This window comes from Cololabis saira, chromosome 23 (genome assembly GCF_033807715.1).
Source record: "Cololabis saira isolate AMF1-May2022 chromosome 23, fColSai1.1, whole genome shotgun sequence".
NCBI classification, from domain to species: domain Eukaryota; kingdom Metazoa; phylum Chordata; class Actinopteri; order Beloniformes; family Belonidae; genus Cololabis; species Cololabis saira.
Window position 1 is genome coordinate 12,019,060 of NC_084609.1, and position 13,413 is coordinate 12,032,472.

General features: G+C 41.2%; 1 protein-coding gene across 7 annotated transcripts in view; it reads left to right on the plus strand.

The window, feature by feature from the left end:
• ppfia2 (PTPRF interacting protein alpha 2) overlaps window positions 1-13,413 on the plus strand; it is a 212,045-nt gene that overhangs the window by 164,878 nt on the left and 33,754 nt on the right. For all 7 annotated transcript variants that reach the window (XM_061714572.1, XM_061714573.1, XM_061714574.1 and 4 more), the window contains 7 exons: window positions 1,555-1,776; window positions 3,339-3,485; window positions 7,573-7,707; window positions 10,430-10,513; window positions 12,322-12,453; window positions 12,559-12,621; window positions 13,043-13,134. In XM_061714572.1, coding sequence (XP_061570556.1) covers window positions 1,555-1,776; window positions 3,339-3,485; window positions 7,573-7,707; window positions 10,430-10,513; window positions 12,322-12,453; window positions 12,559-12,621; window positions 13,043-13,134 — 875 coding nt within the window. The remainder of the gene's footprint in view (window positions 1-1,554; window positions 1,777-3,338; window positions 3,486-7,572; window positions 7,708-10,429; window positions 10,514-12,321; window positions 12,454-12,558; window positions 12,622-13,042; window positions 13,135-13,413) is intronic.

Sequence of the window (13,413 nt, forward strand, 5' to 3'; positions counted from 1 at the left end):
TGTCTGAAAAAAGAAACTTTAAGATAAGATTTGAACCATTGAAGCACAGTGCCGGTAAGTCCCACCCACTTTTCCAATCTGCTGAGTAGTATGTTATGATCAACTGTGTCAATTGCAGCACTGAGATCCAGTAAAACCAGAACAGAGGATCTGCATGCATCATTATTCAGATGAATATCATTTAAGACTTTGATGAGCACAGTCTCAGTGCTGTGGTGTGGCCGAAATCCAGACTGAAATGCGTTAAAAAGATTGTTTTGCATCATAAAAGCATGAATTTGCTGGAAAACGACCTTTTCAATGAAAAGAGTCCACACGCTTCGCTCTGCTCTGGTTTATCAGCGCTTTTCATTGGCAGGATGCAGAAAGAGGCAGAATTAGGTGTGTCCTCAGGGACGGATGGTTGAGGATGGACGGGTGAGCCCGAGACCGTCTTCCACCTCACAGCAATTACATCTGAGCATAGCGAACATGATTTGTTGTTAAAATCGGTCTTCAGGGCTCACGTCTATTTAGAGGTGGTGATTGCCGTTTTCTGATATGATTTTCTCGGCGAGTTGAATCTCTGCGGCATCATTAATCTACCTCATCCGGAGATCCGGGGAGCCACAGAGTACAAGCCCTGCGAGAAGCTAATCAGATTACTGGTGCAAGTGTCGAAGCAATTTCTCCGATGGACTCTGAAGTGGCTCCCTGTCAGACTCGGAGCCGGCGTCGCCGTCCAAAATCAAAGCAGGGGTGCGAGCCAAAGCCCCGAGCTGTTTTACTTGCATTTAATAGAGTGCTAATGTCTGTAACTCTCAGAAGAGGACATGGAAATTAAAGTGAAAGTGAGGCTAATTTCTTAAGGCCCACTTCAAAACAGGGAAACGGGAAGTTGCTTCTCAACTGATACAGTCAGGTCTGGAAGTTTGTGGACGGGGTTTCTTTTTCTTTTAGTCTTAGTTTGGCCTTTTAAACACCGCTGCAGTGGACAGCTTTAATTCAGGAGGTTTCACAAAGATATGGCATTAATCATTTAGACATTTCAGCAATTTTTTTCTTATGTCCATTTTCTGTAGCAAAGTGGCATAATTGTAAAGAATAACTAACATTTGTAATACTGCCTGAAGACCCAGTTCTGAGTTATTACTGTAAATATTAACTCTTTGATTAAATCTGATATATTTGTCAATGCATTTTTTTTGTAATTATCATCATTATTATATCAACACTCAAACCTCTGTGTGGTTTATTTTTTTGAATTTTGGTTGAATTGTGATTTCTTCAGATTTTTCTGGGAAAAAACAACAATCCATTAGTTAAAATTAGTTAATTTAAAAAAATATTCATGATATTCAGCAGTCTATTAGAGTAGTTTTGTTAATTAATTCCTTTTATTATCTGGATTTGCACTTTTCTTCTTTTATTGCCAAAGCTCACTGTAACATATTATATATGTTTATAGGTTTATAATCCTGAAATAAACAACATAGGCAGGTTCTTCATTTCTAAAACTTCTCTGCCTTCCTTCCTCTGTGTGGTCACCTGTTGGTCCGTGCGCTGCCCCCCCAGCGTTTGTCCAACGGCTCCCACGAGTCGGCCCGGGAGGCGAGCCAGGTGGTGGAACTGCAGGACCTGCTGGAGAAGCAGAACTACGAGCTGGCTCAGATGAAGGAGCGCATGTCCTCGCTCTCCTCCCGGGTCTCTGAGGTGGAGCAGGAGCTGGAGACGGCCCGCAAAGACCTCATCAAATCAGAGGAGATGAACAACAAGTACCAGAGGGACATCAAAGAGGTCACAACTCCTGCACACACACACACACACACACACACACACACACACACGCTGGGACGGGGACAGGCATGATGCAAATTCACTGAGGTTACAGGAGCGACATTAAAGGGACCTTTTAGTGGTTTGAAAAAGCTTTAATTTACATAAACTCTCTTGACGGCTGTATTTATCCCTCACATAAATGCATCCCCAACAATCTGCTCCGTTACAGCACTTTTTTTTCTTCATTACGACTCAAACTGGCAACTAAATCCTCAGTGTATTGCCATATACCATTAAAAATAAATAGATAAAATTGAAAACTCCAGCTATCTGCACCGGTTACTGCTTCATCTGCTGTGCTGTGCTTTTGAATATATGCTGAAGCCCCTGTGGCCCCGGGCTGAAATTATTATTGATTACCGGCATACCCTGGCAGAGGCAGCTGCTGTGGTCTTATCGGGGACGGCGCGTTATTACCTTACACTGCCTCCTCCGAGAGCAGCAGTTTATTCCAGATCTGTCCGATTATTTTTGGTGCGGTTGAGAAACAATTCGTGCCTGCAAGGCTTTTTGTCTCTGCAGCGATTCCACATGCAGGAAATTATTATTTTACGATAATGTAGCCCCTACGAAAGGGAACCTCGTAACATGGCAACAGTGGGGAGTAAAAGATCATGGCTGTGTCATCACTATTGAAAATTATCAATATTTTGGCTTATTTTTCATCCTTCCTGACATTACAGAACCAGACATGCTCTTTATGATGTATTTAGTTTGCTATCAGGTTCTGGAATGATGATATGAGTAATTAAACTGTTGTTTTACTTACCTGTCTGCAGAGGTGTCAAGTAACAAAGTACAAATACTTCGTTACCTTACTTAAGTAGACATTTTGGTTATCTATACTTCACTGGAGTCATTATTTTTCAGACGACTTTTACTTTTACTCTTTACATTTTCACGCAATTATCTGTACTTTTTACTCCTTACATTTTAAAAACAGCCTCGTTACTCTATTTCATTTCGGCCATTAAAAAAAAACTATCCAGTTAAATTGCTCCATCCGGATAGAGTGAATTTGGTTGTGGTTGTTTCAGATGTTCTTGTCCAGTTTTGTTCTTACATCCGTTGCCCTCAGATTCCTGCAACTAAACTTGGATGTACATTCCAATAAATGTTAGGATAAATGATAACATGCCTCTGAAGTTTGACTTTTTGCACCATTACAATACTTATAAGCAACTAGTCATCATATCTGCTGCTCTCTGAAACACATGTTAATGCTCAATAGTACACATATATGGTTCTTTAATATATTTGCATTATACTAAGATGCATTCATTTTCAATGGCTTTTGACCTTAATGGCTTTTTTCCCCTTTACATTACTTTTACTTTTATACTTTAAGTAGTTTTGAAACCAGTACTTTTATACTTTTACTTGAGTAAAAAACTTGAGTTGATACTTCAACTTCTACAGGAGTATTTTTAAACTCTAGTATCTTTACTTCTACCTGAGTAATGAATGTGAATACTTTTGACACCTCTGCTTGTCTGACTGTTTTGCTCATCTTCATTCAGGCCATGTGCCAGAAGGAGGACATGGAGGAACGGATCGTCACGCTGGAGAAACGTTACCTGAGCGCACAGCGAGAGTCCACCTCCGTTCACGACATCAATGACAAACTGGAGAACGAGTTGGCCAACAAAGAGGCCTTCCTCAGACAGGTCTGTAACAGTCTGACGAGGGTCCGCGAGACTCACGACCCTCGCGGTTCACCAAATGATCTTCTTTCAGCTGAAAAGGACCCTTTGGCACAGTGTAAGATGATATCAGAGGAATTCCCTTTCCTTACATGGATTTTGTTGATTTTACTTGCATACCTGCATGTGGCTCGACATCATTTACATTTCTGACATAATGCTGTGTGAAATGTTCAAATATGATGCAAATGTGTTCTTTCCTTTTTTTATGGCTGTTTCTGATTTATAGCAGTCAGTTAAATGAACGCCTCGGCCATCGTGGGCCGAGTGACACTTTCACGAGCAGCGTAAGCACCAGCCGAGCTCTGGACGACACACAGAACGCCACGGCGACGCAAGTGGCAGTTATCGCTACGAGACGAACAGCCGTGGAAAGTTGTTTTTGACTCAAACACTGTTGTTTTATTCAGATCTGGAGATCATCAAAACTACAGGATTTTATTTTATTTCAGCAGCATAAAATGCAACAAAAACAAGGCTAAAACAAGATATTAAGAAAACATATAATAGAGCCCATAATAACAGCGGTTTTGTTCCAGCATGCACTAAAATGCGATTCTGTGTCGTTAAATGGTTTCTAATTCCCTTTTGTTCTTTTGTATTTCAAGTGGGTTGCTTTCTGCTTTTGTTTTGTTGAATGTCAGTGTGTTTTGTGTAATTGTATGAGTGTGTTTTGTTTGTTTTATTCCTTTCTTATAGGCCACATGTGATGTGCGATATTGTTACTGAGAATGTAACGACAGTAAGACTTAGCTGCTGACACAAACCCCATAAAATGAAAAAACTATTTAGAGACTGGTAATAATTCAGCAGAGTATTAGTACCACAGCAGCGTGGTGTTATTTAAAAGAAAAACAAAGAAGCCACATGGAAATACAGCCCCTGATCGGTGCAGCACATTATCGTGGTCCCTTGACCCTTTTAATGCAAATAAAATAAAACACAGGAAGTCTTTTCTTTTTTTTTTTTACTTAAGTGTTTATTATATATTAAAAACACCCGTAATTTGTCTTAAACATATTCTAAACAATATTTTTGTATCATTATGAATACTTTGAATAGTTTTTATAACATTTTTATTGACAAAGCCTGCTTTTTTTAAATTATGGCTTGGTTGGTGCAGATGTCTCAGATATTCATTTATCAGACATTGTAAGGTTAATGACACGGTTTGTTTCGGTTCTGGTTTTATTTTGAAATCCGTGTCTTTGTGTTTCAGTTCTGTCTTGACTTCCCTCGTTTCCATCCGCCCTGATTGTCCGCACCTGTGTCTCGTCAACCCTTCTGTGTTTATCTTGTCTTTCCTTTGCTCCCTGCTGGTCCGTACTGTTTCCACCCTCTGTGTGTCCTGTCAAGGTTTTGGGGATTTTGCTCTTGTGTTTTGTTAAACCCTGCTCAGCAGCGCTTTTGGTTTGTTTTTGATATTAAATCACAGTTTTTTGGAACTCCTGCCTCGCTGATCTCTCCTGCGTTTGGGTCCTCATCTACCACTCCAAGCAGTTAAAATATTTTCTGTATTATTGGCAGGGGTGTGTGCGTGTGTGTGTGAGATATATATATATATATATATTAGGGGTGTCAAATTAGCACGTTAATTGCAATTAATTAATTACACGCATATTTAGCGCATTGTTTTTAAATCGTTTAATCTATTTTTTAATCTCTAATTTTACTTTTTTTGTTTGAGAGTTGCCTTTATTATGAAGTTTGTGTTTGTGCAGTGGGTTTATTTTGGGGTGGAAATCAATGGTCCGTCACACCTTGAAATGGACGCTGATTGGGTGTCCCTGTGTGTGGGCGTGGTTAGCAGACGCTGGTATGCTCCCATTGTAGCTGGACAGTCATGGGTGGCAGTGAGTAGCGGAGAAGAGAAGTGAAAATAGAGGAGCATGTGAAAAGGGACGTTCCAGTGAATGGGGAACTTACATTTCTAAAATGCCCCGACAGCACCTTTGATAAAGGTAGAGTGATATGTGTTGTTTTTGGAAAGGAATTTGCTCACCAACGAAGAAGCTCAAGTTTAGTCACGTAAACGCAAAGCACCGGGTCACGAGCGCAGCCGCAGCTAACGTTAGCAGCAACGATGTTGCCACAGCAACGATGTTGCCACAGCAACGCTCTTCCCCAAACTAGACTCGAGGAGAGCACCGCGTGCATGTGCACATAGCGACGGAGAGGCTGGCGGATGTTGTTGCCAAGTGGATGTAAATGGCTAGGACTGCATCTGTTCAATCTGTTAAAAAAAAAAAGACAATACATCTTTTTTCTTGTTATATATCAATATTTGATCTGCCACAATAATGTAATGACTCTAAAGGAAAACACCTCAAATAGTGCTTTTCTCAGCAATTTTTAGGTGAGATTAAAAAAGAGATTAATTAATTGCAGATCTTAAGTAATTAATCTCTTAATTTTTGTAATTGCTTGACAGCAATTATATATATATATATATATATATATATATATATATATATATATATATATATATATATATATATATATATATATATATATATACATACACACACGCGTATATATAAGCACACATTCCTGCCCATTATACAGAAAATAAATGTTTTAACCCTTTTAATTTCTGCTGTTGCATTTTGGGATATGTTGTTTTTTTCTCTTCATTTTCCTTTTTTCTGTTCCATTTTTATTTTGTTTGGTTTCATGTTTGTGTTCTCATGTACTGTTGCGTTTTGTACTTCAGGGCATCGTGGAAACCCCTTAAAAAGCCGTAAATCTTTCAGATCGGACCTCCTCACACACTCGCACAAACACCCTGGATCACAAGATGCGCTGCGGCTTCACTTGGTCGTGCCAGCAGCTCTGGAATCGGTCCTGCGATGGTCTTTTGAAGATGAGGCGTTCAGGGGATATGGATTTTTGCACTGCTGCAAAGAGACCAAGACATGAGAAGATGTTATGAGGGAAACAGCCAAAGGATATGACCAGAAGGCCAATGCGGGGGACAATGTCATGAACAAAAAGCAAAACCGTTATACGTCCCCCGTGCCGTCCTCAACACCACCGGGATGGAAATTCGGCTTCATGCACAAAATGTCAGTGACACAAACCCCCGCGCAGTCCTGGCCCTCTCCTGTCTCATCATTGCAAATTGAGCCGCCACCACGCTGGAAGCTTAAAGGAGCAGAGCATCTGTCACCTATAGCGAGAGCTGCCAAGCTGCTCTTAAAACAAAAGTCTTCAAACTCATCATAGCTGCAAATCAGGGAAATGGATATTACATGACGGTGCTTTCACTGAACATTGGATTTGTTCTCTTTTATCTTTACGATGGGAGGTGCCGGACCCCGGGGCTTCATCGTGGCGGTCGCAGGGATCCGCCGAGGAAGAGTTTTCCGTCCGCACGTGGAAAGTTGCTGCTAATCTGACCGTTCTGGTGCTCTCTTGAAGAATCGAGGCGTTCGGCCAAAGACTACAGTCGCCAGCCCTCCAGCAACATTCTGCTTTTCTATTTCTGACTTCCAGTCATACATTACTGGCACAAAAAGGACAGAAAGGAAAGAAAGCATTTATTTAAAAACAACAACTCAGGAACTGAAATAAAATACCTTGAAGTGAACAATAAAGCCCGAGTAACTCTAAATACATCAGAAATGTTGCTCTAAGAACTATCAGTGCAACGTTTTTTGACAAAGGTTTTTATTTTAGAGATAAGATGTTTGAAGTTTAAGGGATTTGTCTCAACAGGAAGCTTCCTGCAAAAATGTCCCTTAAGAAAAGTTTCCTTTCTTGCTTAAATGATTCCTTCAAAGCCTTTGGAGTATTTAGTTGACTTTTGAGGCGTGCTTTCCTGCGTCATAGTACTTGTCATCTATTGGTGCCAGTATTTTACACTCACAGCATGAACATGATATTCTATTCTGCAAAGAGAAATTGTTTAGCATGGAATCTGATTTATATTTCAAGCTTCCTCTTTATTTGACAGCAGCCTAATGCCACCTCAAAGAGACGCCAGCATCCCTCATAAATCCTGTGACGGAGCCCAGAGCTAATGGTGTTGTTGTGGGTTTGTTGTGTGCAGATGGAGGAGAAGAACAGGCAGCTTCAGGAGCGGCTGGAGCTCGCGGAGCAGAAGCTCCAGCAGACCATGAGGAAGGCTGAGACGCTCCCGGAGGTGGAAGCCGAACTGGCCCAGAGGATAGCTGCCCTCACCAAGGTGGGAAAGGGCGCGCACGGCCCCCCCAACACGCGCTCCCACACATGCCCTCGTCTCGAGATGTTTCTGTATGGAGCCAAATCAAGGCCAAAAGTTTTGCTAATTTGAAAATAAAATTTTAACCTGAAAATTCTTTTTTACAGTTTAAATTTTATTTTTTTCAGTATCAGATCTTTTTTTCAGTTTCAAATCTTTTTATTTCAGTTTCAAATATTTTTTTCAGTTTCAAATCTTTTTTTTTTCAGTTTCACGTCTTTTTTTTTCAGTTTCACTTCTTTTTTTTTCAGTTTCAAATTTTTTTTTCAGGTTCAGACTTTTGGCCCCGATCTGGCGTGGGGGGCGTGGCTTCAACTGAGAGGGGCGTGGCATCATGAGTGACAGTATAACAGAGAAGGCGGGGGACGTTCCTCAGTCATGTTGCCTTCAGGAAACATAGGTTGCAGAAGTTATCAGTAGAAGTATGATTCAACATTGTAAATACACTATATTCACGTGATTGGCAGTGGAAAAAACTGATATTAGTGACACATTTCTGTTTAAAAAGCTGTTTTAGACCGTACTTGGTAGTATGTGGAAGTGGGAAATGTCAAACTTTAAAGTGGTGCTGTTGAACTGTACAGTCTGGCATAGTTTATTGCTTTTATACTGCGATTGGTGCCAAGTATGGTCTAAAACAGCTTTTTAAACAGAAACGTGTCACTAATATCAGTTTTTTCCACTGCCAATCACGTGAATATGGTGTATATACAGTGTTGAATCATACTTCTACTGATAACTTCTGCAACCTATGTTTCCTGAAGGCAACATGACTGAGGAACGTCCCCCGCCTTCTCTGTTATGCTGTCACTCATGATGCCACGCCCCTTTCAGTTGATGCCACGCCCCCCACGCCAGATCGGGGCCAAAAGTCTGAACCTGAAAAAAAAATTTGAAACTGAAAAAAAAGACGTGAAACTGAAAAAAAAAAGATTTGAAACTGAAAAAAAGATTTGAAACTGAAAAAAAGATCTGATACTGAAAAAATTAAAATTGAAACTGTAAAAAAGAATTTTCAGGTTCAAATTTTATTTTCAAATCAGCAAAACTTTTGGGCTTGATTTGGCTCCATATTTCTGTACCTTTTTTGTGTTCGAATTGTCACGTCATGACGTTTGAACATGTCCCTCTCCTCTCCCTCGGCCACGTAGTCCGATTCCAGCTCTTCTTCCTCCCCTGATGATTATCACTTTGTTATGGAAGCTAAACTCCAAGACATGAACTCCATTCTTAGGAAGGTAGTCCCCCAGGGCACCGCAGCTACTGCCACCTCCTGTAGAGAGCAGTTTTCATTCATTTTATCTTCTTAGTGTTGTGTGGCGAGCGTGTTACTGGGAATCTGCTCTGGCTGTTCTACCGCCATGGGACAGCTGCATGGCACGTCTGGCTGGAGCTCATACTGAAGCGGCTCTCCTCCTCTCTCATTCTGTCCTTTTTGGTGGCCTTGTTCTCCATCTTTCTCCCTGTCACTCTTTGTTTCTCTCCTTCCAGTTTATGGAGGCAAATCAAGGCCAAAAGTTTTGCTAATTTGAAAATAAAATTTGAACCTGAAAATTCTTTTTTACAGTTTCAATTTTATTTTTTTCAGTATCAGATCTTTTTTTCAGTTTCAAATCTTTTTATTTCAGTTTCAAATCTTTTTTTCAGTTTCAAATCTTTTTTTTTCAGTTTCACGTCTTTTTTTTTCAGTTTCACTTCTTTTTTTTTCAGTTTCAAATTTTTTTTTCAGGTTCAGACTTTTGGCCCCGATCTGGCGTGGGGGGCGTGGCATCAACTGAGAGGGGCGTGGCATCATGAGTGACAGCAGAACAGAGAAGGCGGGGGACCTTCCTCAGTCATGTTGCCTTCAGGAAACGTAGGTTGCAGAAGTTATCAGTAGAAGTATGATTCAACATTGTATATACACTATATTCACGTGATTGGCAGTGGAAAAAACTGATATTAGTGACACATTTCTGTTTAAAAAGCTGTTTTAGACCGTACTTGGTAGTATGTGGAAGTGGGAAATGTCAAACTTTAAAGTGTGGCTGTTGAACTGTACAGTCTGGCATAGTTTATTGCCCTTTATACTGCAATTGGTGCCAAGTACGGTCTAAAACAGCTTTTTAAACAGAAATGTGTCACTAATATCAGTTTTTTCCACTGCCAATCACGTGAATATGGTGTATAGTGTTGAATCATACTTCTACTGATAACTTCTGCAACCTACGTTTCCTGAAGGCAACAGGACTGAGGAACGTCCCCCGCCTTCTCTGTTATGCTGTCACTCATGATGCCACGCCCCTCTCAGTTGATGCCACGCCCCCCACGCCAGATCGGGGCCAAAAGTCTGAACCTGAAAACAAATTTTGAAACTGAAAAAAAAAGATATGAAACTGAAATAAAAAGATTTGAAACTGAAAAACAGATCTGATACTGAAAAAAATAAAATTGAAACTGTAAAAAATAATTTTCAGGTTCAAATTTTATTTTCAAATTAGCAAAACTTTTGGCCTTGATTTGGCTCCATACCAGTTCTGCTTTCAGAAACAATAGATATCCATCTTTGAGTTTGGGATAGAGGCTTTGGCTTGTGTCGTTGCCACTGCTTTTTCTTTGTTGCTCCGCGGAGCTGTCAAGCGGGCACGTGATCGTGGCCCCTTTCTCTTTTTCTTTTTGTCCTGTCTGTGCCATGAACCATCTGTAGGCGGAGGAGCGTCACGGGAGCATTGAAGAGCGAATGAGGCACTTGGAGTGCCAGCTGGAGGAGAAGAACCAGGAGCTGCTCAGGGTGAGTCAGCGCGTGTGGAGGCGGTAACCAGGCAGCCGCTGCTGCATGAGCACGACGGCTCACGGCGGCGGCCGGTGGCGCATTCTGATCGAGCTCCGGCGAGGCTTGACCGAAATGCGTTTCAAACAAATGTTCACAAATGATGCAGCCATGTAGTCTTCATTCGGTCTCCGTTTCACTGTCATACTTTACTGCATCAGCTAAAACTGGTAATTACTACATGTAGTTTATGATTTATAAAGATGAGAGATGAAATAAGATGTTAGTGTGTCGTATTTTGAGTGATTTAGTAATTACCAGAAGATACAACTACACTAAAGGAGCTTGTAAAAAAGAAACAAACAAATTAGAAAAGTTACACCGTTTGAAATGAGTAAGAAAAAAAAACAAACTGGAAACTTTGAGCCAAAAATTGATTAAATCTGTAATTGGTAAGATAAGTTGCAAAATCAATGAAACTCATTAAGGACAACTGTGATTTTTTCAGAGTACAGAATAGAAATGGAGTGCTATGAAAATCTATTGGGTGTAACTGAATAATACATTAAAACATGCAGTAAAACATTACTGCAGGCTTTACCGAAAAGAAAAGTTTTAAGGAAGGATGTGAAAGTTTCTGCGGCCCCGACATGCCCGACCTCGGCAGGCAGAGAGCTGCAAAAGCTTGTTCTCCCTTTTTCCACAAACGAGGAGCCGCCCAGACGCTGCGTCCAGTCTGCGAGGGTCAGGAGTTCAGAATGTAACCCTCTGGCCACTAAGATCACAAGATCGTCGCGGCCTGGAGGTCAAATAACAGGGCAGGCTGCAAGGCCAGTTATTGTCCCATTTGAGATTAAAAACACGTTAGAGTCGCTGTAGGTTTTATACGGGAAAGAATTGCAATAAGCACAGAAGACGCTGGTGTAATTCAGATACAATAAGTCTAAATTATTCCTCCTCAAGTCGGGAATTCACAGCAAACATCTCAATCCCAATACACCCCCTACTTTTTACCACTAGCCCTCACTCACTACCACTAGCCCTCAAAATGAAGCCACAAGGGGTAGGGCTTTGTAATCTTCCCTAGGGATTGGGACAACACTTGCTACGTCACTGCGTGGTTTACGTTCGGGTACGTATGTGACTGCGTAGTTATGTTTGCACATACGTCACACCATATCAGGAAGCCCAGAGCTAAAAGCTGTTTTAATTTCCCCGGTAGTGCTGTTAATATGTCACTTTTTTGCCGTTAAGTACGGCACGCGTCGCCGCGTAACCTACGCCGTAGGCTCTGCGTTGGTGTAACGCGGAACCATAAATCAGCCTTTATTCTGGCGAGATCTGAAAAGACTTCGCAACAACGGGCAAGCGAGTGATTATGTACATTCACTGAGTGAATATTATGAAAGTAAAATATATTTCTCACTAGAAATGTAATCAAAACGTATTTTTATGCAGAAACTAACTCAAAATATTGATTTTATTCACTAAAAATATAATAGAATTATAAAACTGAAGTGCATCTTAAATGTGCATTTGATGAGATTACGAGCCGCCTTTTTTCAGGTTTTTTCTTATTTTCAAGGCTCAGTTCCTCTGATAGCATGAAACACCCTTACAGACCCCCCTGGTTCAACTGAGAGCAGAGGCGAAACCATGCTTTTGAGTTTTCGTCATATCAAGATATAAATGAAGATAAATAAATAAATGGAGACGGTTTTACCGCTACTGTGTTGATACTTTAAGGGAGCCAATAGCCTCTCGGAGACTTCTAACTGGTCGCTGCCTCAGTTTTTGGATCCTAGATCAGTAAAGTTTGCTTCCTCCAGGCTCGGCAGAGAGAAAAGATGAACGAAGAGCACAACAAGCGGCTGTCGGACACCGTGGACAGACTCCTGACCGAGTCCAACGAGCGCCTGCAGCTCCACCTGAAGGAGAGAATGTCGGCTCTGGAAGAGAAGGTTTTACACCGTCACCGGGACGTTTGAAACTTGATGGCAGCAGCTCTGCCAGGTAAAGGTCAGGGGGCATTTCCTCAACGCAGTCTGTCCTTTTTCTCTCTGCAGAATGTGTTAATCCAAGACTCGGACGGCTACAGGAAACAGTACGAGGAGTCGCTCCAAGAGAAAGTAGGTTCCACAAGCTGAAAGACGATGACTTCTTTTCATTTCAAATCTCTGCACAGTTTACACGACGTCGCCTTAATAATGGACGTTTAATGGGGAAATAATGAGCTCGATTGCTGACACGAGTTTCATATTTTTTATAAACCCACTATTGAATATTAATAAGCCTCCGCTGGGAGTTTTTTAAACGCAGCAGTGAAGCTAAAAATGATGCCGGTCGTATTCAGGCCCCTTGACTGAAGACGTAGATCCCCTGCTGACGTCCGCGACCAGTGGCGCGGTTCATCATCATACATGCCCCGGACATGCACATGCCCTAGTGATTATAATATCAACACATCATGATGTATTGGTGCAATAATTACTCAACCATGTAATATCACAGACAAGTCCTAAAGTCGTGTTGTGTAATTGTTTTATCCAGTCGCAGCTGGCAGAGGAGATTGAGAAACTCAGATCGGAGCTCGATCAATTCAGACTGAGGGCAGGCTCCCTCACAGAACCCACTCTGTCACGGTAGGTGTGTGTGTGTGTGCGTGTGCACTTGGTGCTATAATCTACTGTGTATTTAGAGTCAATCCATGTACGGTTTTCAGCCACTTTTTGGAAGATGCAGACTTCCTCAAATCGTTTATATGGTTTCTTGCCCCTTTCCTGGTTACAGTTTGACAGAGGTGGGTAGAGTAGCCAAAAATTGTACTAAAGTAAAAGTACTGTTACTTCAGAATAATATGACTCAAGTACAAGTAAAAAGTAGTCATCCAAATAATTACTTGAGTAAAAGTAAAAAAGTAC